The following is a 24,586-nucleotide window of genomic DNA, read 5'->3' as shown; positions in this document are numbered from 1 at the left end:
CAGATTGTTCTCTGTATTTATGGACCCGTTTCTGCCTTTTTGTTTGTTCATTTTGTTTTTTAGATTCCACATAGGAGTGAAATCATATAGTGTTTGTCTTTCTCTGTTTGACTTACTTCACTTAGCATAATACCTTCTAGGTCCATCCATGCTGTCACAAATGGCAAGCTCTTATTCTTTTTTATGGCCGTAATATTCTATTGTGTATATATACCACATCTTTTTCCTTTCATGTATTGATTGACCCTTAGGTTGCTTCCATATCTTGTCTATCATAAATAATGCTACAATAAGCAGAGGGGTGCATATAGCCTTGAGTCAGTATTATTTTCTTTGGGTAAATACCCAGTAATGCAATTTCTGGCTCATGTGATATTGCTATTTTTAATGTTTGAGGAACCTCCACAGTGGCTGCGTCAATTGACATTCCACTCCGGGATTTTTTCTTATTGAAGTATCATTAACATAAAATGTTATATTAGTTTCACATGTACAATAATTATTCAACAATTCTATACATTTCTCAGTGCTCATCAATTTAAGTGCATTCTTAATCCCCTTTATTTCACCTATGCACCCACCCACCTTCCCTCGGACAGCCACCAGTTTGTTCTGTTTTTTTGAGTCTGGGGTTTTGTTTTTTTTTTTCCTTTGTTCTTTTGTTTCTTCAAGTCTGCGTGAGTGAAATCACATGGCATCCATCCTGGGATTCTCAAAGTAGGACATGGTCTTAATCATTTCAATGCCCAGCAACTTCCAGACAGGCCACAAAGATGAGAGAGGCCTGCAGAGTCCCAGATGAGGGACTCCCATTGCCAACAACACTGACAGCGAACCAGGGAGGCACCGCCTAGGGTGGGAAAGCCCACGCTGGGGGGTCAGCACGAACCGGCGGCCAAGGGAGACTGCACGGATTTGCAAGGCCCAGCCCGTTGCTCCGCCTCTTTGCGGCAGAGCTCAGGCCGGTGCAAACCGGCTCAGTGCCCCGAAGGCCGTCCCGCGTCACCCAATCCTCGGCTGGCCCCCACCTCCGCAGCTCTCCGTGGGAGCCCGGGAATGGCAAGTGGCCAGCTTCCCGGGACGCAGCTCTGAACCAGGCGGCCTGCACTGACAGCTAGCGACAACCGCCGCGGGCGCCGCGGGCCGACCGGCGACCGCCGGCGTAAGCGCGGGGGCGGGCCCCGGTCGGCTTCACGCCCCCGCCGAGCACTCACTCCGCCGATCGCCCCGGAGCCTGCGGGCGGCTGGGGGAGGCGGGGTGGCGGGGCGGGCCCGGGAGCGGCCGGAGCCTGCGCAGTGCGGCGCCCGCGGCCGGCCGGGGATGACGTAACCTCCGCCTGCGGCCTCCGCGCCCCGCCCCGCGCCGCGCTCCGCGAACCGGGCGAGCGCAGCGCGGGCGGCGCCTGGCTGGCCGCCGCCTCCCCTTTGGCGTCCGCGCAGCCGGGTCTTTGTCCGCCGGCCCGGCGGCTGCTCGCGCTTTGTTCCCGGCGCCCGTTCCCCGGCCGGCCGGGGCGCGCCGCCGAGCAGCCCCCTTGCGCCGCGCTGGCGTCGTCCTCGTCCCCCTCGCCGCCCCCCGCGCGCGGCCGGGCCTTGCCCCCCATGGTGTCCCGGCCTGAGCCGGAGAGCGAGGCCATGGACGCGGAGCTGGTGGTGACGCCGCCGGGCTGCTCGCACCTGAGCAGCTTCAAGGTGGACAACTGGAAGCAGAACCTGCGGGCCATCTACCAGTGCTTCGTGTGGAGCGGCACGGCGGAGGCCCGCAAGCGCAAGGTGCGAGTCCCCTCTCCCCCGGAAAACTGCGGGCTGAGCTGGGAGCCGGGGGAGACCCCTCTTTTTGCAGCGTTGCTCAGCAAGTGGGTGGTGGTGGGGCGCTTCTGGGCCCTGTTGGGGTGCGAGGAGAAGGAAGGGAGGGCTTGTTAGCCTCCTGCGGACCCCTCCCGGGCTACGCTCGCCGGCGGGGCGGGGTGGGGGGGCCCGAGAGGGCTCTTCTTTCTTATTCCCTGCCCCCTCTCCCCTGCTCCCCTCCCCTCTCTCCCCTCCCTCCCCACCTCCCTTCTCCTCCCCCCTCCTCCCCTTCCCCTCCGCCTTGGTCCTCCCGCCCCCTCTCTTCCCCTCCCCCGTCTTCCTCCCCCTCCGCTGCGGGGGTGGGGGCGGAGCAGGGGCGGGGTTTGGGGCGTGTCCAGTTCCGGAGGTGGGCGAGTGCAGAGCTGGGAAGCGGGTGGTTTTCTTCTCCGGGGTAACGGTGGAAGCCTGGTACGGAGAAGGAAGGTGTCCCAGGTTCCAGTGCTAGACCTCATCGAGGAACCCTCCGGGGCAGGGAAGGGTTCGGGGGCGGGGATGGGGGCAATGAGCAGACGTAGGACAGAAAACTAAAAAGGGACAAAGACTCCGGGGCCTGTTGGGTGGTCTGCTGTGGGTCCGTCCCCTGCCACCATACTGAGCACCCATTAATCTGGAGCGTGCGTTAGGGCTTACCTAGGTCAGGGAAACTGAGCCGTGTGTCTCGACCGGGAGTTGTCAGTATGAAGCTACAACGGTGTGGTGCTTGGGCAGAACACCGCACCGGCTCCAGGGTCTGCAGGAAGGAATGCAGGGAGATGGCATCGTGCCGCCTCGTTTCAGATACGGACGTGGGTGGAGGGAGTGAGCAGTTGGAAATGGAGCAAGTCAAGCCACTGTACACCTATATCTGGGAAGGCCATTTCGTTATCAGCACGATGTGTTTTGGAGAATCGCTTGTAGCTACGGAGGAGTGGATTTAAAAGAAAAGATCGGTTTGACGGGAAGGTGGGACAGAGGCGTGCCTTCTGCGTTAGGAGGCTTTAGTAAGAAACTGATCACCTCCGTGAGACGTTGAGGAAATTACCTTTAGTGTTATCTTTTTCAGATAAATGCCCCATTAGGCTTATTAATTATGTGGAAATCAGAAAATAACGGTATTACCTCAATAAATCTTGTTACAGTGTAACGCGATTTTGCAGTTCAGTGAGGTTCGGAGGTGTGAGGCTCTTTCCACCTTGCAGCTTTTTAAAAAAAAATTTTTTTTTAAACTAACATCCACTGAGATTGTAGGGGTTAAGCACCGGTTTTCTTTCTTTTTATTAGTGATGGTGTTGGGAAGCATTACCTCTTAGAATGAACTGAAGTCAGAGATGATTTCTGTTAGGATCAGAGTGAGATTCTTGCTGATGGAATTGTGTGCTCCTGAAAAAATACCCTGGTTGAAAGCGATGGTCTTCAGGTGATAATCTTGTTACTGCTCCATGTCGTTAGTTTAGTGGTTGAGATTTATATGGTGTGTGTAAGGTTCCTCTCTACATTGGATTCCTTACTTAAGGAATCCCCTGCTTTTTTCTTCTCTCTCCCCTTCCCCTGTAAATTTTTAACAAAGCTGAAGGAGTCAAGTTTAACACATCATTAACTTTGTCTCCTTTCCTAAAGTAAGGAATCACTGTTTTTTTTTGCTATATGTCTTGGATTAATCCTTTAATGTCAGTTGCTTAGTTTGGGAGCTGTTGAAGCACATCTCTATTATTCACTTATAAGAACTTGAGCTATTGACAGACAAGAGGTGGTGATAAATTCTTACCTCAAATTTCAGATCTGTCACTGTTGCAATACCTTTTTGTAGTATACCAGCCAGGAATCCTAATGTCCTTCGTCTTTTCTGCTCCAGATTTTGGGGGGGAGGTTCATTTTTGTATCATTTGGGTCCTGTCTAACTGCATGTCTAGCACTCTCTAGTGGCCCAGCCAAGGAAGAGTTGGTTTGATAAATGGTTTAACCCTCATGGTTAACAGTGAACAATACATGTTTCCCAGTGAGTAGGATTCTCAGTAGATCTGTATGTAGGTTTGGTATATATATATATTTTGGTTTTAACAGTACGAAGTTTCCTGTAAAAATATTTCAACTTAACGGGGTGCCTGGGTCATTAAACATCTGCCTTCGGCTCAGGTCATGATCCCAGGGTCCTGGAGTCAAGCCCCGAGTTGGGCTCCCTGCTCAGTGGGAAGCCTGCTTCTCCTTTTCCCACTCCCCCTGCTTGTGTTCCCTCTCTTGCTGTCTCTCTCTCTGTGTCAAATAAGTAAATAAAATCTTTAAAAAAAATATTTCAACTTAAGTTATAATCTTCATAAATAAACAAAGGTGCCTTTTGAGGTTGAAGTCTCAGCAACAGTGTAACCATAGAAATAAAGCCCTGACTGGTGTGAGGTGGTATCTCAATAAAGCCCTGGATAAACAGGTGAGCTTTCTCTAAGTAGAAAACGGTTATGGTTTTTGTATCCACCTTTGATTCTTCTTTTGGTAGGCACAGAGTAAGAAGAACATGATCAGATTTGATAACTTTCTGTCCAATATAGGCTTGAATTGCAGTAAGACCTGTGTACTACTGAGTGTAAAAATGTTCCCATGTTCCTGTGAGTTAGGACTCAGTGCTGCCACAGTGGACTCTGCTTTTCTGGCATGTGTTGAATATAGCAAATATCTTACCATTTTAGGGTTTGTGTGTGAAAAACTGACAATGAAAACATCAAGATTTTAAGTGCTACTGGTTATTATGACATAACAAAGTCTACATTGTATTTTGAATATATAGACCTTGGGAGGACGGGGAACATTTTTTAAATAATCACTTCTCTCTCTCTCTCTCTCTTTTTTTTTTTAAAGATTTATTTATTTGACAGAGAGAAACACAGCGAGAGAGGGAACACAAGCAGGGGGAGTGGGAGAGGGAGAAGCAGGCCTCCCACGGAGCAGGGAGCCCGATGGGGGGCTCGATCCCAGGACCCTGGGACCATGACCTGAGCCAAAGGCAGACCCTTAAGGACTGAGCCACCCAGGCGCCCCGCACTCCCCTTTTTGAACTGTTTCTGTGACTCTAAAATTTTGCAGCAACTTGTCCTCAAAACACAGCCCTTTTGGGAAGCCTGGGTGGCTCAGTCAGTTAAGTGTCTGCCTTCAGCTCAGGTCATAATCCCAGGATGGGATTGAGTTCCACATGGGGCTCCTTGCTCAACAGGGAGCCTGCTTCTCCCTCTGCCTGCCCCTCGCCCTGCTTGTTCACGTGCACGCGCTCTCTCTCTCTCTCTCTCTCTCTCTGACAAATAAATAAAATCTTAAAAAAAAGCAAAACACGGCCTTCTTTATAGATATAGTAAATACTCTTAAGCAACTCTACCTTGCCCCAAGTGAAGAAGAGTTGTCAAACATACTGTCATTTTGGATTAATATGGGTTCTGGTTTAGTTTGGTCAGTAATCTGGAGGACAGTAAACTGCTTTTGAAGGTTTCCGTCTGAGGCACAAAATTTGGGGCCTGAAGCAAGCCTTTGGGTAGAAATTTTTAGGGAAATATTTCGTTTGAGAAAGGGGCTAGAGAGGAAACTTACCTGGGAAATGATAGATAAGAGGCGGGAGGGCTCTAAGATCCAGTAGTCATACCTTACTTTAACAGTTCTGTTTGATGTTTGTGGTCTTCACACCACCATTTAAATGTGGAATGATTCCCTGTTTTTTAGAACTCTTATTCTCTTTTCAGTCCAGAGTCAACTCTGACCCCTGGGTTTCTGTCTTGAGGAATTGAAATCTTAATTGTCAAAATGCCATTAAATAGTAAGTGTCACGCAGCCAGATTACAAATATCTGCCTTAAAATTTAGAGTACTTGTAGATGCCCAATGATAATTCTTACACATAGGCTAATTAGAGCCTGAACATACATAAAGGAATGCATAAATAATTCTAGATGCTTAATTGTCGGTCAGTTTTACTGAGGAAGATTAAAATGCATGAATCTGTGTATTTAAAAAATAACAATTAACAGAAGTGACAATATGAACATAATCTCTTTTTTTGCATTTTTTAAAAAGATTTTATTTATTTAGAGAGAGAGCACTCATGAGAGCAGAGGGAGGGGCAGAAGGAGAGGGGGAGAGAGAATCTCAAGCAGACTCTGCACTGAGCATGGAGCCTAATGTGGGGCTTGCTCCCACAACCAGGACATGAGCTGAGCCGAAACCAAGAGTTGGTCACTTAACCGACTGAACCACCCAGGTGCCCTGAATATATATATATTTTTAAAGATTTTATTTATTTACTCATAAGAGACAGAGAGAGAGGCAGAGGGAGAAGCAGGCTCCCCACTGAGCAGGGAGCCTGATGTGGGACTTGATCCCAAAACCCCGGGATCACGACCTGAGCCGAAGGCAGACGCTCAACCATCTGAGCCACCCAGGTGCCCGCCCTGAACATACTCTTAATGTGTAAAAATAAAACACCTTATCGAATAGGCTTATTGAAGGTATATGGTGAGTCATTTCTGGCCTCACACAACCACTGTCAAGATATGTTTGTTGCCTGGGTCTTCCAGATTTTTAAAAAATTATAGGGGCACCTGGGTGGTTTAGTCAGTTAAGCGTCTGCCTTTGGCTCAGGTCATGATCCCAGGGTCCTGGGATCCAGCCCCACATCAGGCTCCCTGCTCAGCAGGGAGCCTGCTTTTCCCTCTCCCTCTGCCTGCTGCTGGCGTGCTCTCTGTCAAATAAATAAATAAAATCCTAAAAAAAAAAGATAAATACATCTGCATATAAAACAGTTACATGTTTTTATTTATGTAAACATACGTGCTGTGTATCTTGTTTCCATTTTTCACTTGTTGCCTATGCATATAGATCTGTTGAGCTGTGTGCGGTTAATATTCCATTGGATGCAAAGAGCGTTGTCTGTTTTCCCCTTTTTTCAAGCTTTCAATTTGTAGGATTTACTAAGAATTTATACAACTTAAGCGTGGTGATCAGTTTAAAGAAGGAATAATCTTAGGCAAGTCATTTTAATATATGTTTTCATTTACTGAGGGATTGGAACATGATTTGTCTACTTGACATCAAACCTGAGATGCCTTTAAAAAGTGCACTTTTATTTATGGAAAAACACGGGGAGGGAGGTAGCCAAAAGGAGACAAATACAAAAACTAAGTATGACACATGAAAGTTTAAGGTAGTATAATTTCATAGAGTACAAGCGTAACGCCCTTTCATTTTGAATCTTGACAAAGCGACAAATACAGGTTGTTAGGCTGTGGACACTTGCCTCAGATGAGAGCAGCTCTTACGGTCAGGGTTGTGGAAGTGTGGCTCAGGTGTTCGGTTGTCGTGTGGAAAGGGAAGTTATTGCAGGAGGAAAATGGTCTTGCTTCTGTTGAATCAGTGGTTACTTTGCCGTGTGTTTTAGAAAAAGACGTACTAGTCCAGGGCTGTGCACTGGTCATCTCTTTATAAGTGCTGCTTTAGTTCTGGAGTCTGAGATCCGTCCCTTGAGATCTGAATGAATCTCTTTGATTCCTTTGAACTTTCTAGTAGAAATCATCATTGGGGGGAGACAGTTCTGTTACTGGCTTTAGACAGAGTACTCGGAGCAGCAGGACACACTGGTAGATCATAAACCGAGAGCCATGAGCTTGCATGTGTCGCTGGCTTCACCGTTGACACAGGTCATTGGCTCAGCCCGGTGCTTACACCGTGACGTTGAGAATGCTGTTGGGCCCACTTCGGGTTTTGTGTTTTTGTTTTTTTAAGTTCAGTTCATTTTTTGGATATGTCTTTTTTTTTTTTTTTTTTAAGGAAACTTTTTTCTTTTCAAACTTTATTCTCTTGAGGAATTAACTTTTGCTTTATTTATTGATGCCTTGAATCTCAAATCCTTACAGCAAAACGTAATACCATTCATACTAAGCAGGGGACAGGTCTTTCCAAGTAAAAGGTCCAGAATGGAAAAAATTTTTCTTTTGAGATAATCGTAGATTGACATGCTGTTGTAAAAAATAACACATAGACGTCTCTGTACCCTTTACGCAGTTTCCGCCAATAGTAACATCTTGCAAACTGTAATGAAATATTAACAACCAGGATGTCAGCATTGATACAGTCCATCTTTGATACAATCCACCCATTTTCTTCAGACCTCCCCCCCCCCGTCTCCCTGATTGTTAACCTCTTACTGTTACCGTGGTACCTTTTGTCACAACCAATGACAAAAGTTGATACATTGTTATTAACTGAAAGTCATACTTCATTCAGATCCCATTAGTTTTTCCCTAACCTCCTTTTTCTTTCTCAGGATCCCATCCAGGATTCCACATTACATGTAGTTGTCATGTCTCCGTAGGCTCCTCTGGATTGTGACATTTTCTCAGACTTTCCTTCTTTTTGATGACCTTAGCAGTTTTGAGGCAAATTGTTCAGGTATTTTATAGAACGCCCCTCAATTTGGGCTTGTCTGATGTTTTTCTCATGGAGCTGTGGTTATGGCTTTTGGGAAGGCCAGAGAGGTGAAGTGCCCTTACCAAGCCCTGTCAAGGGTGATGGGGTCAACACGACTTAGGACTGTTGGTGGAAAGCTTGACCGCGTGGTTGTGAGGCTGTTCTACAGTAAAGTGGCTCTTTTTCCCTCCTTTCCATACTGTCCTATTTGGAGCAGAGTCACTCTGCACAGGTCACATGTAAGGGGAGGGCAGTTAACGCTCTGCATCCTTGAGGCCAGAGTATCCAGATTATTTGGAATTTTTCTATAGGAAATATTTGTCCTTTCCCACTCATTTAGTATTTATTCAATCTTTCGTATCAGTATGGATTTACAGGTATTTTATACTATGGGTTATAATCCAGTATTCTGTTTTGTTGCTCAGACTCTTCCAGCTTTAGCCAGTGGGAGCTCTTCCGGTTGTCTTCCCTGTCACTTGGCATACCCTTACCGATTTTTGTTTGGTTTATTGTTGTTTTTGAGGACTTCCTTACTTTCTGGTACTGTGAGTTTCTAGGCTTATATTGTATATTTTCTGCCCTGGTCTTAGAATCTACCATTTCTCCAAGGGGCCCTAGTCCTTTTATTGGAGAATAGAGTTAGAAAATACGGTTTGGGCAGTGGCTGTGCTTGTTGATACCAGTGATGTGGCTTCTCAGCCCTCAGGGGACAGAGCTAAGAAACAGACGTGTATATGCCAATTCATGTACACACAAGTCTGTGGTGGTTCATCTCCACCCTTATTAAACTATACCTGAGTTCATAGTGATGTCTCCAGCTCTAATCCAATACTACATGGGTCATTCTAGCCTTTTCTTGCTTATCTGTAACTTCTCTGTCCAACCGATAAAACTTACCCACCATCTACATACTTAACTGTTTAATTTCAGTTTGCTTGTATAGTGGTATAGGCACCAAGGATAGTCTGCCCCCAAATGTGACACTTTGGCATATTGTCTATTCTGAATTAAAAGTTCCTTAAAAACAGCCCACGAAAGAACACTCTGGCAGAGATAGGGAATTTAGAACTGAGAAAGCTGTATAACCTTTATTACTTTTTTACCAATTTACGGCTCAGCCCCAAATCTGTGTTTAATTCCTTAATAATTGAAGCTCCTGAACATAAGTTTTTGTCCTGTCAATTCCTCTGCAATTTATTGTCTCTTTGCCAGCTTTTGTCATTTCTTTGGGTCTTAATGTCAGTATTGGTCTCCACGTGCACATAATTAAACTTTGGTTCTTTTTCTTTGGTTATTCTATCTCATGTCAATTTAAATCTTAGACTAGCTGGAAGAATCTTGAAGGGTAGAGGAAAAATTTTCCCCTCCAACAGCGGTTTCAGAATTGTTATTCTGCCCCTCCTCGGGGAAGCAGTGTTATCACCTGGCTTTCCTGTGGCTCCTTTTGCCTGGCGTTTTACACCCTCCACTCATTTCCAAGTTACTTAGGCAAGTTGTCCCATACCCTCTGCATACGTGGGCATTATCGCATACGTTTATTTGTAATACAGTCAGATTCTTTTGTCCTGGTCTGCACTGCATCCTGGCATCCTCTGACTGCCTAACCAATTATTTACAGGTTGGCATATATTATGGTTTGCCCTTTGTGCTGTGAAAGTTAAGAAGATTAAATAGGAAGTATGTAAACTCAGTTTTCAGGGACTGAAATGACCTACCTTAACAGATCTTTGAGGTTTGTTTCTTTCCTCTCATCTTATGTTGACCGGTACCTGCAGCAGAGAGTGAAATTAAACCAGAATCAGTAGCTTTTATTATTGTTAGCAGCTCTGGTAAAATGCTTTGGGGAATAAAGTGGAAAGAGCAGGTTAAAATGAGGGTTTAGGAGAATCTGATCACTCCCTATACACATTGACAACTGACAGTTGGGAGGTGATATAGAATTTAAATTGAGAATAGCCCAAGGGGGAGAAAAAGGGTAGCCCAAGGCAGTCAGTTCCATGGGGATTTTGCCTTTGCTTCTGCCCAAAAGTGTGACCTGCACAGGTCCCCCAATCTCTCTTGAGTGTCACTCATTTCTCATTTATGATAATGCTCTTTAATTTACATAGCGTTTTATATTTTATAAAGCATTTTTCATACATAATTTCACTTGATTTCGGTACTCATAATACACGTTTTAGGTAGGCGTGGCAGGTAAGTCGCCTAACCTATCCAGGGGCACTTATCGTGAACACCAAGTCTGGGCCTTGAAATTAGGTTACTTTGAGTCTGAAGTTTGTGCTCCCACTAAATTATTCTGGAATGTTTTACATCACCACCAAGTAATTCTCTAATCTCGGCAGACAGTGGCCATATGTCATACAAATTAGACTCAACTTGGACACTTTCTGGAGACAGTGTAAGATTGTATAGGTTAAGGGTTCAGTCCAAGAGCACTGCTCCTACTTTAGACACCAGTCACAAGTCCAGATTGGCACCCGTGCTTGCAACTGATTAGGACCCCTTTTTCAGGTTCGGTAACTTGTTAAAAAAGTTCACAAAACTCAGGGAAACCTTTACTTACGTTTACCAATTTATTATAAAAGATAAAGTGTACAGGTGAACAGTCAGATGAAGAGGTACATAGGATGGGGTCTGGGAGGGCCCTGGGCACAGGAGCTTTGTCCCAGTGGAGTCAGGGTGCACCACACTCGCGGTGCATATGATGTAGGAAAGATGTTAGGGTTTGAAGCCGATGGCCAAGAAAGAATTCTTGAGACATCTTTGGTGCAGAAAGGTGATTTTATTAAAGCTCTGGGACAGGACCATGGGCAGAAAGAGGTGCACCGGGGTCGTGAGGAGTGGCCCATTATATACTTTCGAGTTGGGGGATGGAGTTAGGCACGGCCTAAGTCTCTAAGGAATTTTGGAAGCAAGGTTTCCAGGACCTTGAGGGGGCTAGCTGTTGTTAGAAAAAGGTTATTTATTACTGTCTAATAAAACCTTAGTCATGAGACCCTTCAGATGTATATCTGTGGGTCATATGCTTGGGGGATGATTGCCAACATATATTTGGGGGAGTAGAAGTAAAGGAAGTTTCCAAAGGAATTTTTTAAAAGATTTTTTATTTATTTGAGAGAGAGTGCACTTGAGCAGAGGGAAGGGGAGGGTCAGAGGGAAAGGGAGAAGCAGACCCCCCGCTGAGCAGGGAGCCCGACTGGGTCCCGATCCCAGGACCCTGAGATCATGACCTGAGCTTGAAGGCAGCTGCTTAACCGACGAGCCACCCAGGCGCCTCCAAAGGAATTTTTATATGTTAAAGTAGACTTACAGGATCCTGGGGGTCGGGCTAAGATTTTAGCAAAGTATTAACATCGAGGCACTTAAGTTCCTAGAGGAATGTCACTCTGTTTCAAGGACTTGTCAGTGGGCTGTAACAAGTAAGGAAATTTAATAATTTTTCTTCTGCCTTTGTTTTCCACATCACATGGATGCATTAACCAACCCAGAAGCCCCCTGGACCCTGTCTTTTAGCATTTTCATTAGGGCTTCATTACATAGTTATGATTGATTAAACAGACACTGATTAGACATTACAGAGGCATGATTGATTAAATCATTGGCAATTGGTGGAGGTTGGGGTGGGGCAGAAAGTTCCAACCCTCTGATCACATGGTTGGTTCCCTGGCACCCAGACCCCATCCTGAGGCTATCCAGAAGCTTTTCAAAAATCATCTCAGTAACATAAATTTAGACATGGTTGAAAGGAACTTGTGAATAACAAAAGATACCTTTATCAATCAGATCACTTCGAAATTCAAGGGTTTTAAGGGCTTTGTGCTTGGAATTGGGAAGACCAAAATATGTATTTCTTCTATCACACTTACTGTAATTCTCACTTCTGTACCTCGAGGGAGTTGGGCTAAATAGATCTGTTTGAGTTGAGAGAGTCAAAGACCTGAGTGTGGCTTTCTGAGGCTGGGAAATCTGAGGAGATTGTTTGATTTCAGTTAAGTCTTTGCCTTTTGGTGCCTCAGTTCATGTAGAAAATGGAATGTTTATTCCTGTCCCTTTGCTTATGTCAGAGTCCCTGATGGTAGAAAAGTATTTTGAACCCTTGAAAAAGTCATCAAAGAGAATGAAAAACAATTAAACTTACCTTCTTACAATTGTCAGATGTTAATAGATCAGTGGTGGTGGGAAGTCGTGCATTAGCTCTCAAGGTGCCATCTCATGGTTGTCACTTGCTTTAAGCTAGACTCAGAATTCACCGTACAACTGAGTCATCCCTGACTCATGTGCCTCTTCTGCCCCTGCCCCATCCTTCTTGGTATGGGGAGGAGGGTGTGAGAAAGAAGATCATAGAGATTAGGGTATCCAAGGAAATAATGTAAGTATTGGGGCCTCGAATGAATGGACTTTCTGTGCATTTCTTGAATTATGTAAAATCAGAATTGTTTTTTTTTAAGTTTTTATTTAAATTCCAGTTAGTTAACATACAGCGTAATACTAGTTTCAGGTGTATAATATAGTGAGGCAACACTTCATACAACTCCCATGCTTTTCACAAGTGCCCCCCTCATCCCCATCTCCCCCACCCACTGTCCCTCTGGTGACCACCAGTTTGTTCTCTATACTTGCAAGTCTGTTTCTTGGTTTGCCTCTCCCCGCCCCACGCCCTTTGCTCGTTTGTTTTGTTTCTTAAATTCCACACGTGAATGAAATCATAGGGTATTTGTCTTTTTTTGACTGACTTATTTCACTTAGCATAATCCTCTCTGGTTTCATCCAGGTGGATGCAAACAGAACTGTTAAATTATTGACCCCTGTCTGCTTTTCCTATCAATAAAAATCCTAGCTGTGTTTCAGGATTTCCTTGCAGCCTACTGAATCTACTTGAATTAATTTATGGGAGAAAGGGATTTAATACAGAAATCATTGCAAGGGCTCCAGGAGCAGTAGACTCTGGGTTGAGTTTCCTGGAACCCCCGCCAGCCTCCAGAATTCCGCTGCCTCTGCCCATCCAGGAAGGTGAGGGAGGAACCTTGCCGTCCCTGCCGCGACCATCCACTCCAGAAAGCAGCCACCCCTGTGCCTCTCCTTGGCCCACTCAGACCAGTAGTGGGTGGTGCAAGGGGTATCCTACCCTTTCCATGTCAGTGGGAGGGGTTAGGATAGTAATACCTATCATGAACTCTGTATTCTTTCCTGCGGCTGCTTTCACAAGTGACCACAAACTGGGGGGTTTACAACAAGTTCTGGAGGTCAAAAGCCCGCAGTCTGGTGTTGGCAGGACCACGGCCCTCCAGAGGCTCGAAGGGAGGAACAGTTCTGGCCTGTTCCCGCTGTAGGCCCCCACCGTCCAGTTTCTGCCTCCTTCACCTGGCCTTCATTCCCTTGTCCAAGGTCTTTGTGACCCTCCCAAGGACACTCAGGTTGGCATTTAGGGCCCACCCAGATAATCAAGTGTAATCTCATCTCGACACCCTGAACTTAACTACATTTGCAAAATTTTCCACCTAAGGTAACATTCTCAGGTTCTGGGGATTAAGACGGGGACACACCTTTTGGGGAGCGGCGGTCAGCCCACTACAGATCCTGACAAGTACAGGCACTGTCCTCAGTACATTAAAAGGCAGCCATTTAATCCTCATAGTAGCCGCATGAGGTAGAAACGTGTCCACATTTAAAAGTCAGGAAACCGAGGCAAAGAGAATCGTGTAACTTGTTCGATCCCACAGCGAGAGTTGTGGAAACCAGAATTGGACCCGTTCCTGTGCCCTGTAACAGATGCTCAGTGGGTCACCAGCTTGCCTGCAACTGGATGCGAGATCTTTAAAGAATTAACTGGAAGTCAGCAGCTGGCTTTGATAAGTAGTTGACATCTACATAATTCTTTTCACTAGTACTTGGCAGTACTAATCACTTGCCTTTGTTTCAGCATCCTGAGGTTTGGTGTCAGACCTACAAATGTCGATATTACCTGTACTGTTTCCTAGGGCGTCCAGGGTTATTTCGAGCTGCTCTAGTTTCTGTGCTTCAGCTTCGGGGCTAAATGAACTCAGGAGACAGAACTCCTCGTGTAAGTCAGTCGTTGCTCCATTTAGGATCTAGAACTGTGCTGCCCAGCACTCCAGTCACTAGCCACGTGTGCTGTTTGTAATTACTGTGAAATAGAATAAAAAACCCAGTTTCTTGGCTGCCCGAGTCACTTCTCGGTAATGACTGCTGTAACGGACAGTGCAGACCCAGAACACTTGTAGCATCGTAGAACCTTCTCTGGGATAGTGCTGATACAAATTACAGAAGACACCGTCCGAGACAGATTCTACTTTCTGTGCTTAGTGTCTCTTGGCCGTCGCTGGCCGCTTCGTTACTGTGAGGGAACTGGTCTCGCAGCTGTTGGACCCATCCACTCAGTAACACCTTCAGTGGTGGGTGTGACACCGCCTCCAGGGAGCGTCCTAGGGGTTACACACTTGAGCGAGGTCGCCCGGAGGAGGAAGTTAGGTCCGTCCTTACACGCTTTCCTTCTTGTTCTTCGGAAGAGCAGGTCTTCCCACTTTGGGTTCATTTTCTTTTCTCCATATGAATTGAAGTCATACCCCTTGTAAGAAACATTTATTCTATAGAATTCCGTAGAATTTGAGCAGAAATTGTATACAGACTTTTCTGATTTCTCCAGTTGTCCTCAGTCAGGTGTGGTTGTTGCTCCTTTTAAATTTCATAGCATTTGGTTTATTGTCTTTCAGTATAACCACATCTTTTGTCGGGGTGCTTATTATTTTGTATTACGGCTTTTTATCCCTCCTGTTAAAGCATACTCCTTGATGAATTTTTGTAAAGTGAACACGCTCCTGTCCTTGTGGACAGCACCCAGCACTGCACATGATGTCCCCTGCGAGCCCTTTCCTGCCCCCCCCCCCCCCCGGAGGAGTGTCTGCCATCCGCCCTTCCATAACCAGCAAGTGACCTTTGCCTGCCTCAGTACTTTGTATGATGGTAGCATGCAGGACGTACCTCTCTGTGGTCCGCTTCCTCTGTGTTCGCTTGTGAGATTCATCCTACCGTGAGGTCCTTTCCATTGCTCTGGTCATTCCATTCAATGTCTGTACCACAGTCTATTGTTTTTGCTTCTGATGAATATTTTTTTTTTTTTTTTTTTTTTTTTAGGTATTTGTGATTTTATTTTATTCTGATGAATATTTTTATTTTCAGGTTTGGGGTATTACAATTATGACATTCTTTTATGTGTGTCCTGGTGTCCTTGATACATGCATTTCTATCATGGATATCAGTTTCTTTGGGGGATGTTAAAGTTTGGATGAGGTGGGGCTTTTTGGCCAGAGTTCTCTGTTCTAAAGGTAACCTTTTCCCTTTTAATTAACAGTAGTAGTCTCAGGGGTGATACTTTGAAACTAAATATCCAGTGCTCAGTGTACTTATATACCGACATATGTAGACACATACACACGTGTACACACGCATATAAGTAATTTAATGTATTTTTATTGAGTTGAAATTCACATAAAAATTAACTTTAAAATTAATTTTAAAACAATTCACTGTATTCATGATGTTGTATAGTCACCATCCCACCTCTACCAAGTTTCAGATCACTTTTTTTTTTTTAAAGATTTTATTTATTTATTTGACAGAGAGAGAGAGACACACAGCGAGAGGGGGAACACAAGCAGGGGGAGAGGGAGAGGGAGAAGCAGGCTTCCCGCTGAGCAGGGAGCCCAGTGCGGGGCTCGATACCAGGACCCTGGGATCATGACCTGAGCCGAAGGCAGACACTTACGACTGAGCCACCCAGGCGCCCCGATCACTTCTTTTTTAAGATTTTATTTTTAAGTAATTGCTCCACCCAGCGTGGGACTCGAACTCACAACCCCGAGATCAAGAGTGGCATGGTCCTCCGACTGAGCCAGCCGGGCACCCCTAGGTCACTTTTATTTATTCTCTCTCTCTTCAGCCCTCGGCAGCCTCTAATCTCTGTTCTGTCTCTGTGGATTTAGCTATTCTGAATATTTCATATGAATGCAGTCGCACAAAACGTGATTGTCTGTGCCCAGCTGCTCTCAGCATTATGTTCTCAAAGTTCATGTGTGTTGTAGCTGTATCAGAAGTTCATTCTTTTTTTATGGCTGAATAATACTCCATTGTGTGGACATACTGTATTTGTATATCCATTCATCTATTAGTGGAAATCTCGGCTTTTTCTTCTACTTTTTAACTATTGTGAATGACCCAATACTTTTCTTTTTTTTTTTTTTTTTTTTTGACCCAATACTTTTCTACTCTGTGGTTTTAGCATCCATTGATGAGTGCCTGAATCCATTATTATGATAATGATTAGAAAGTGAAGATTTTGTATTTATATTTTTATCTTTCCTGCTACATTGATTAGATGGAATTCTCCTGGGAAGAAGACTAAGACAGTGTGTGTGTGTGTGTGTGTGTAGTATTAATATCAGAATGGACTTGGAGACTCTTTTCTATTCGGTATCTAATCCATTCTTGTTATTAGTCATTTTTATGCTCAAATTGTACCAGAACTGCCTGGTGGGAATTCCTTAAGCTGGCTCCCATTCTTCCTCACATGTCTCTCTTGGTGTTGAAGTCAGTGGCTTATAAGAGGTGTCCATTTATGTTCATTCTTTTTTTAGATTTTATTTATCTGACAGAGACACAGCGAGAGGGGGAACACAAACGGGGAGAGGGAGAGGGAGAAGCCGACTCCCTGATGAGCAGGGAGCCTGGACACAGGGATCGATCCCAGGACCCTGGGATCATGACCCGAGCCAAAGGCAGACGCTTAATGACTGAGCCACCCAGGCGCCCCTATGTTCATTCTTATTTAGGAAGCACCAATTAGTTCAAGAATTGTTCATGGCTGGGGTATGTGGCAGGTCATTGGTGTTTATGGATAATAGATTTGTGACCTACATCAGTGGTGAACATGTCAGGGGAGCTCCAGTTAGTAAAATCTGATATGTGCCTTAAAATGAATATTGAGCATGGGCTTTATTTATTTATTTATTTATTTTTATTTTTTTTAAAGTTTTTTTTTTTTTTTTTATTTGAGAGAGAGAGAGAGTGAGTGAGAGAGAGCGCAAGAGGGGGTAGGGTTAGAGGGAGAAGCAGACTCCCCACCGAGCAGGGAGCCCGATGTGGGACTCGATCCCGGGACTCCGGGATCATGACCTGAGCCGAAGGCAGTCGCTTAACCAACTGAGCCACCCAGGCGCCCTATTTATTTATTTATAAAGATTTTATTTACTTATTTGACAGAGTGAGAGAGCACAAGCAGGGGGAAGAGTAGAGGGAGAGGGAGAAGCAGGCTCCCCGCCAAGCAGGGAGCCCGATGCGGGGCTTGATCCCAGGACCCTGGGATTATGACCTGAGCCGAAGGCAGACGCTTAACCATCTGAGCCACCCAGGCGCCCCTATTTATTTAATTTTTAAAGCGATTTTATTTATTTATTTGAGAGAGTGTGCACGCGTGCATGGGGAGAGGGAAAGAGAGAATCCCAAGCAGATTCCACACACAGTGCAGAGCTCAACATGGGGCTTGATCTCACAACCCCGAGATCATGACCTGAGCTGAAATCTAGAGTCAGACGCTTAACCGACTGAGCCACCCAGGCGCCCCAAGCATGGGCTTTATTTAAATGAAAAGGATTTAGCTGAATTCTGGATAGGTGTGTGCATTTACTTATATTTGAGGCTTTCTTTCCCTGACCTGGTAGCGTCAGGACATGATCACTTTCTGTGTGTTTAGCTGGAGCTCTCTGCTTCCTTGTAGTTACTATAGTTTTTTTGTGCAGCTAAGATTCTTGAGGATCTTTTTCTTCGGGCAGATTTCTCTTTCATGAAATTCTGCAAAAGAACAGGTGATACAGTTTTACATTTGAAGTTCAGGGCTTAATTTTTATCTTTTTAAAAAACCTTTTGTGTGTTTTGGGGTGCCTGGCTGGCTAATTGGTTGGGTGTCCACCTCTTGATTTCAGCTCAGGTCATGAGATTGAGCCCCAAGTCTCTCTCTCTAAAGTCTCTTTCTAAAGTAAATAAATCTCTTAAAAAAAAGTTTTTGTGTGTTTTAAGGGAAAATTAGTTATGTAATTATCCAGATAAGCTTATATTTTCAAGGTAATGCTACTCTTGAATTTTTTTGTTATATAAATAGAATTGGATTTACTGTTTTAAGTTCATAGAGGAATTTTTAAAAAAAATCATTATAATGCCTTTAAAATATCCTGACTGGGGCGCCTGGATGGCTCAGTTGGTTAAGCGACTGCCTTTGTCTCAGGTCATGATACCACGGTCCTTGCTCAGCAGGGAGCCTGCTTCTCCCTCTCCCTTTGCCTGCTTGTGCACACTCTCTCTTTCTCTCTGGAATATAAATAAATAAAATCTTAAAAAAAAAATTAAAAAATATCCTGAGTGATTAAAAATAAAGGACACCTCTTAATCTTTCCCATTCTTTGTATCTGTAATTGTAGTGAATAGTAAATGGAGTCTAGCTCGTGGTTGTTACTACGAATCTTCAGCAATCTGTTGCTTACAATATTTATAGCCAAAGGGAAATTTTCTATGATACCTGAAAGTATCATTTGCTTACATCAAATATAACTGTATATGTAATTTAGAAATGTCCCCTGTGTTCCTAAAAGCAATTACGGTTACTTAATTTCTTGGATTTATCACTAGAAGAATCAATAGATGATACAACTATTTATACTACGGTGGCATTTATTTTTGTTTTTGTTTTAAAGATTTATTTATTTGAGAGAGAGAGCGAGAGCATGAGAGTGCACGAGGTGGGGGTGGGCCAGGGAGAGGAGCTTGTCTATTTTGTCTTCTGGGCTGTGGCCGCAGGGCTCTCTTGTCTTTGAGGAGCATATGCCCTTGCACCCTCCCTGGCCAACTCCTCTGCACCAGTTCTCCCTCCTCTGGAGGCTGACAGAGTTATCAGTGTCCCCACACAGCTTCCCTTTAGGCAGTTACCATCTAGGTGAAAATGATGATTTGTGTTTTATGTAAATATGGTTTGAGCCTGGTCCCCAGAGCCTCTCCTCCCTCCATGCCCCCCACTCTAGGTGAATGCACAGCCTGTCACCCCTGGGCTTGGCACTTGATTTGATCTTGTGTGTGCAGAGTGAAGCTTAGGAGGGGCTGCCTCCACGCTGAGGGGCCTCCTGGGGTTAGGCACGTCCTAGTCCCCATTCTAACTGTGTCACACACACAACCCCCCCCCCCCCCCCAAGTCACAAGCATATATACACCTAAGTAACTCTTCAGATGTCAGAAGAGCCCAGAACCTTCCCCAGCGGGTGGTTGTGAGCATTGAATGAGGTACATCATCTGAAGGCCCGCGGCACCAGCGTCTAGAGTGCATGCAGCAGGGGGTTGTAATGTTCGTGTTGGCAGCCCTTTCTGTCTTAACCTTCCCTTCCCCGTACCCTGTTTATTTCCTCCTGGCCTTCATCCCCCTGCTTCCTGCCCACCCATCACCGCAGAAGAAAATCCGACACCGTGGTGTCCTCTCAGAGGCTGGAAATTCAATTTGATGATCTGCAGGGAGTTTATAGTCACTGCTGCAGCGCAGAGGTCATATTGGGCTAGAAAACAGTGGTGGTCTTGGGTGGTTGGGGTGTGTAAGAATTATCACTGCTCGCAATGGCTGAGATTAAAATTTTAGGTTTCTGTGGTCTAACTCTTGGCAACAAACTTTCTTTTTTCTTGTTCTTCTGTATCACTTTGACTCATGTCCCTCTCTGCTGGTTGATGATGGCTTGTAAATTGGCTGTGGTCCTGTGACCTGGGATCGCAAACGTACAGTGATGTCCACGGGAAGCATGGCTAGGCTGTGAGCTGCTGGTGTGGGATGGGGAAGGAGACTAGGGGGTGGGCGGCACCCCGTCGGGACCGAGCAGGAGACTGAGGGCTCCTAAGGCTCACGTGGTAAACATCTGAGCCACTTCCGGGTTTTGGTAGCTGCGACTGTGGGCTTGAGCTTTCTTACGTGGAGCTAGTTCTGAGCCAAAGGAGCCAAGAGTACCTTTTGGAGCAGTTGAAAGGATTACAAAGAGATCTCTTGTTGAGTGAGACTGATGATACCCTTTCCTCCCCCTGCCGTGTCGGTTGTGGATCGCTTCACTTGACCACTTTCTGTCCGGGAACGCCTGGTTTCTAATTCTCTGCTCTCAATTTCAGGCGAAGTCGTGCGTCTGTCACGTTTGTGGCGTCCACCTGAACAGGCTTCACTCCTGCCTACACTGTGTCTTCTTCGGCTGCTTCACAAAGAAGCATATCCACGAGCACGCCAAGTCCAAGCGGCACAACCTGGGTAAGGCGCCCTCCGAAGCATCTCCCTGGCGCAGCAGCCCCCTGTTCCCTGGCCTGCGGCTCCCAGCACCCCTCTTCCCAGGGGCCGGTCCGAAATCCTTGTGGAAGTCCGGGGGCGGTGAAGTACACAGGACTCAAAGGGATTATGCACCTAGCCTGCCCTCAGGCACTGGAGTTGAAGTTAGTATTTTATGTAACCTGAAATGATCAATTAACGAAGGCTCACTGTTCAGCTCTTTCTTTAATGCAGCCTCAGAGCCTTCTTCCCCTCGATGAGGCAAAAATTCGCCAAGAGATCTTAGATGCAGGGTTGGGTTATTGATGTCAGCATGGCTGACAGCCCAGCTGGGTGGTTTCTGTCGCTTTCTATAATGGATTTTCACTGTTCTCGATAACATAGAGTCGTGAAAAGGCTAACAGCACTGTGGCGTCAAGATAAATTTATGTTTCTTATACTTACAAGTTCCAACTGTCACACATTCTGGAAGTTACATAAAGCAAAAGTTTTGTCCTTGGCTTTATTTCTAACTGTGCGCCTTAAATGTTTCTCTCCTTCAGAATAATATTTTCAGTGATGGTGAGGTTCTTAGGCTGTCCTTAAGAAAATCACTTTCAAAAGGTCCAAGCCAAAGAAACTTCATGGGGCCTCAGTGATTCCAGTTAAAGATCTTTTTAGGCCTTTTTCGGTAGTAGAAATGGAATGTACTAACTGAGTCATCCCTCTCGGACTGCCACACTCGTAACTAAGAACTCACAGCAAGCGCTCGTAAAAAGCCTGCTTGGAACAAGGGACTCAAGTTGTGGTGATGAGCTGGTTGGCCTTTTTGGAAAGAGAGCTAATGGTGCCGAAGGTGCTCTCATGAATTACATCCCACGGAGGAATGAGGTCATCAGTGATCTCTTAAATTGGCTAACCAGACGGAAAAGACACTGCTTGGGAGTATGGATGTGACAAAATTATCTAGCATTTACTTAATGTAGATATGTGCTTTCACAATATAAATAAATGAAGAGTATTCCTGCCATGTCTGCATCTCAGACCAGACCCACGTAGGCCGCTCTGCTGTTTTTCCTGGGCTGTGATTTCATGGGGTTAAAGGGTTATGGAAAATTGGAAATCTATTTGCACTTAAAAAAGCTCTCTGAAGAATCTTGCTATTACCCAGAGTCATCTATAAAAATCACTTCAGAAATTTATTCATTTCGTCCACCTGACTGATAAGCTCCACGTCTACTTTTGCTAGAAAGCATAAGTTTTAGAAAGTTTGCTTTCAGAAACAAAACCTTGAAATGGGAGGAAGATCCAGTTCTTTTTTTTTTTTAAAAAAAAAGATTTTATTTATTTATTAGAAGGGGGAAGGGGCAGACGGAGAGGGAAAGAGAGAGAATCTCAAGCAGACTCCCCACTGAGCTCAGAGCCCGCTGTGTAACTTGCTTGGCATATTTTTTATTGAATGCCTCTGCTTTCCTGAGAATTTCTGTCATCGTCATTGTAGTCTGTCTCGGGCTTTGGTATCCCCTGCCAGGAACTATCCCATTCAAGGCATACGCAGTGCCAAGGGGCAGCCAAGCTCTCTGCAGCAGCTTTGATGGCGACTTTCAAAGAATTTGTGGGAATTTTGTCAGTTTTGGGTGAGAGGCAAGGGGTAGGTATGGGATTCTTAAATTGAGCTTTAATACATCTGCTTTAGAGGACTTTAAAGATCCACCACAATATTACTGATGTGTCCTGGCAACTGGAGACCCGGAATACGATACAAACTGTGATGTATGAAGACATTACCACGCACTAGGTGTACTGTAAAGTTACAAAATCACCACACAAACCTGTGAGCTCTTAGTGCTGTTACCATCACCACTATACCAAAGGGGAAGCTGAGGCTCAGGAAGTGGCGTAATTTATCAGAGGTGCGTAACTAGTAAGCGGCAGAGCTGGGCTTAATCCCAGTTATTCTAAATCTGTGCTCTTTCTGCTGCATTGCGTCTCAGACATCTTCTATTGCTTGCTGAACCCGAGCCAGAAAAAAATTCTTTGTGATTGTTGAATTGAGACACCTTTCTTCCAGGTGCTTAAATTAAAGGATTTTATCTTACTTTATAATGAAGTAACTAAGAGCCAGTTTTTATAGATGATGCAGTTGAGAAAATGCATAAGACCCACTCACAGGTGGGCAGGAGTCAGCTCTGTGGGTCAAGAAGTGAAGATTGCCTGGGTAGAGGATATTTTACCACTGTCAAAGTAAGAGTAGGCAAATAGCTGTGGCATTCCTTTTTGTAATCATATCAGGAATTCTAGATGTAGTAAAACACAGTTATGCATGTCAGGTGGCTAAGAATCCTTCTGAGCTGATGATACTCTACGAAAGTTTTCCCTTTTCTTTTTTTTTTGAGAGAGAAGATGAGCACAAGCTGGCGGGGGAGGGGGGGGTTGAACCCAAGGCAGACGCTTAACTGGCTGAGCCACCCAGGTGCCCCTTCCTTGCCTCTTTCAGAGAATAGAGCATCCTGATACTTGAGGTCCTTTGTAAAATATGGATGTGACGCCTCTCATTCTCAGATTCCTCAGCCTCGAAAGTCCTGAGCTTCCAGGGAAAGTACACATACCTCACTTGCTTAGGATAAAAGTCTGAAGTGGGAGGTAAAATCCTTTTATAAATAGAGGTTTCTATGGTTTGAGAGTAGGGGAATGGTGGAAACAGTAAAATGTCTAAAACACTTAGATGTTTCATTTGTGGCCTTATTAAGCGTTACCTTAAAGTTTTTAATTCAATTTGATCTCTCTTTCTCCCTTTCTCTTTTCAGCCATAGAGCTTATGTATGGAGGCATCTACTGCTTTTTGTGTCAGGACTACATATATGACAAAGACATGGAAATCATTGCCAAAGAGGAGCAACGGAAAGCTTGGAAAATGCAAGGTTTGGTTTTGCCTAGATTTACGTGCCTGCTTTGGCTCCTACTTGTGCATTCCCTCATGTCTGTCAAGGGCAGGGCTTATCAAGAGAAAGATCAATATCTAGGGAGAAAGTCAGGGTCGGGAGATAGGATAGCCTCTGGGTTTTTGCAGGTTGGGTCTTGATTTGGTGGGAAGAACCCTCACAGCTGCTTGCTTCCCCCTGTAGGTGCCAGTTGAGGATCCGGGAGAAGCAGGTGAGGTGACTGGCCAGACAGGTGGGCAGGTGCCCTCTGCAGGGGGCCAGGGGAGGAGGGCTGAAAATGCCAAGCTTCTCCTCATGGTGTGGTCTCTCTGGCAACCAGCCCCCTCCAGGAGCCCACTGGGAGTCACCTCATTAGAATAAAGATGCTCCTAGTGCTCTTAGCACTTAGGAAATCATAAGGGTTTGAGGAGCTTTGTGCCAGGAACCAGGGGCGGGGACCACTATGTGTTTTCTGGTCCCAGCGTGGGGTTCTCCTGTGCTGTCACTTCCCTGTGCTCACACGTGCCTTCATCGGATGCGTAGTCTGGGATACACACAACAATATGCGGCTGTTTTCCCTATTTCTTTCTTTCTTTTTTGTTTCCTTGATTTTTTTTTAGTTTTCATTTCCAGCAGATGCTGTAACAGTGAAAGGGTTACAACAGTAGGAGGTATAGTTTACCCCACTTGACTAGTGAGCATCACTCAGTGAGCAGAGCTTTCACTGTTTACAGAGAGAACATAGAAACCCAGTATCTGCTTTACACTTTTTGGCCTTAATAGCTCTGCTTTCAAACAACCCTGTTTTTTGAGAATGGAACAATAGAAACGGGGGCTCTCTGTGATCAGAATTGTTTGTATGTAACACATCTTTTCTGGAGAACAGTCTCTTTAACCAACTTCCTATTCTTTTCTCCCTCAAAAATTTAGTAACATTGCAACTAAGTCTGAATATATTATTTCTCTGGGAAGAACATTTCACCCACAGGAGCTAAGAAATGCATGGCCCAGAATAAAACAGAACTCTTCTAAAATCATTCTACAGGGCGCCTGGGTGGCTCAGATGGTTAAGCGTCTGC

The 24,586-nt window shown here is 45.1% G+C and overlaps 1 protein-coding gene across 1 annotated transcript in view; it reads left to right on the top strand.

The window, feature by feature from the left end:
• Positions 1–1,439: 1,439 nt before the first annotated feature.
• Positions 1,440–24,586, top strand: part of USP22 (ubiquitin specific peptidase 22) — a 38,236-nt gene continuing 15,089 nt past the window's right edge. Inside the window, exons 1-3 of the mRNA XM_032431762.1 lie at positions 1,440–1,770; positions 20,460–20,592; positions 23,394–23,507. Of these exons, the coding sequence (XP_032287653.1) occupies positions 1,600–1,770; positions 20,460–20,592; positions 23,394–23,507 (418 nt within the window). The 5' untranslated portion in view covers positions 1,440–1,599. The remainder of the gene's footprint in view (positions 1,771–20,459; positions 20,593–23,393; positions 23,508–24,586) is intronic.

The sequence above is a fragment of the Phoca vitulina genome, unplaced genomic scaffold, assembly GCF_004348235.1.
Source record: "Phoca vitulina isolate PV1807 unplaced genomic scaffold, GSC_HSeal_1.0 scaffold47, whole genome shotgun sequence".
In the NCBI taxonomy this organism is placed as follows: Eukaryota; Metazoa; Chordata; class Mammalia; order Carnivora; family Phocidae; genus Phoca; species Phoca vitulina.
This window is presented reverse-complemented; position numbering and strand designations above follow the sequence as displayed.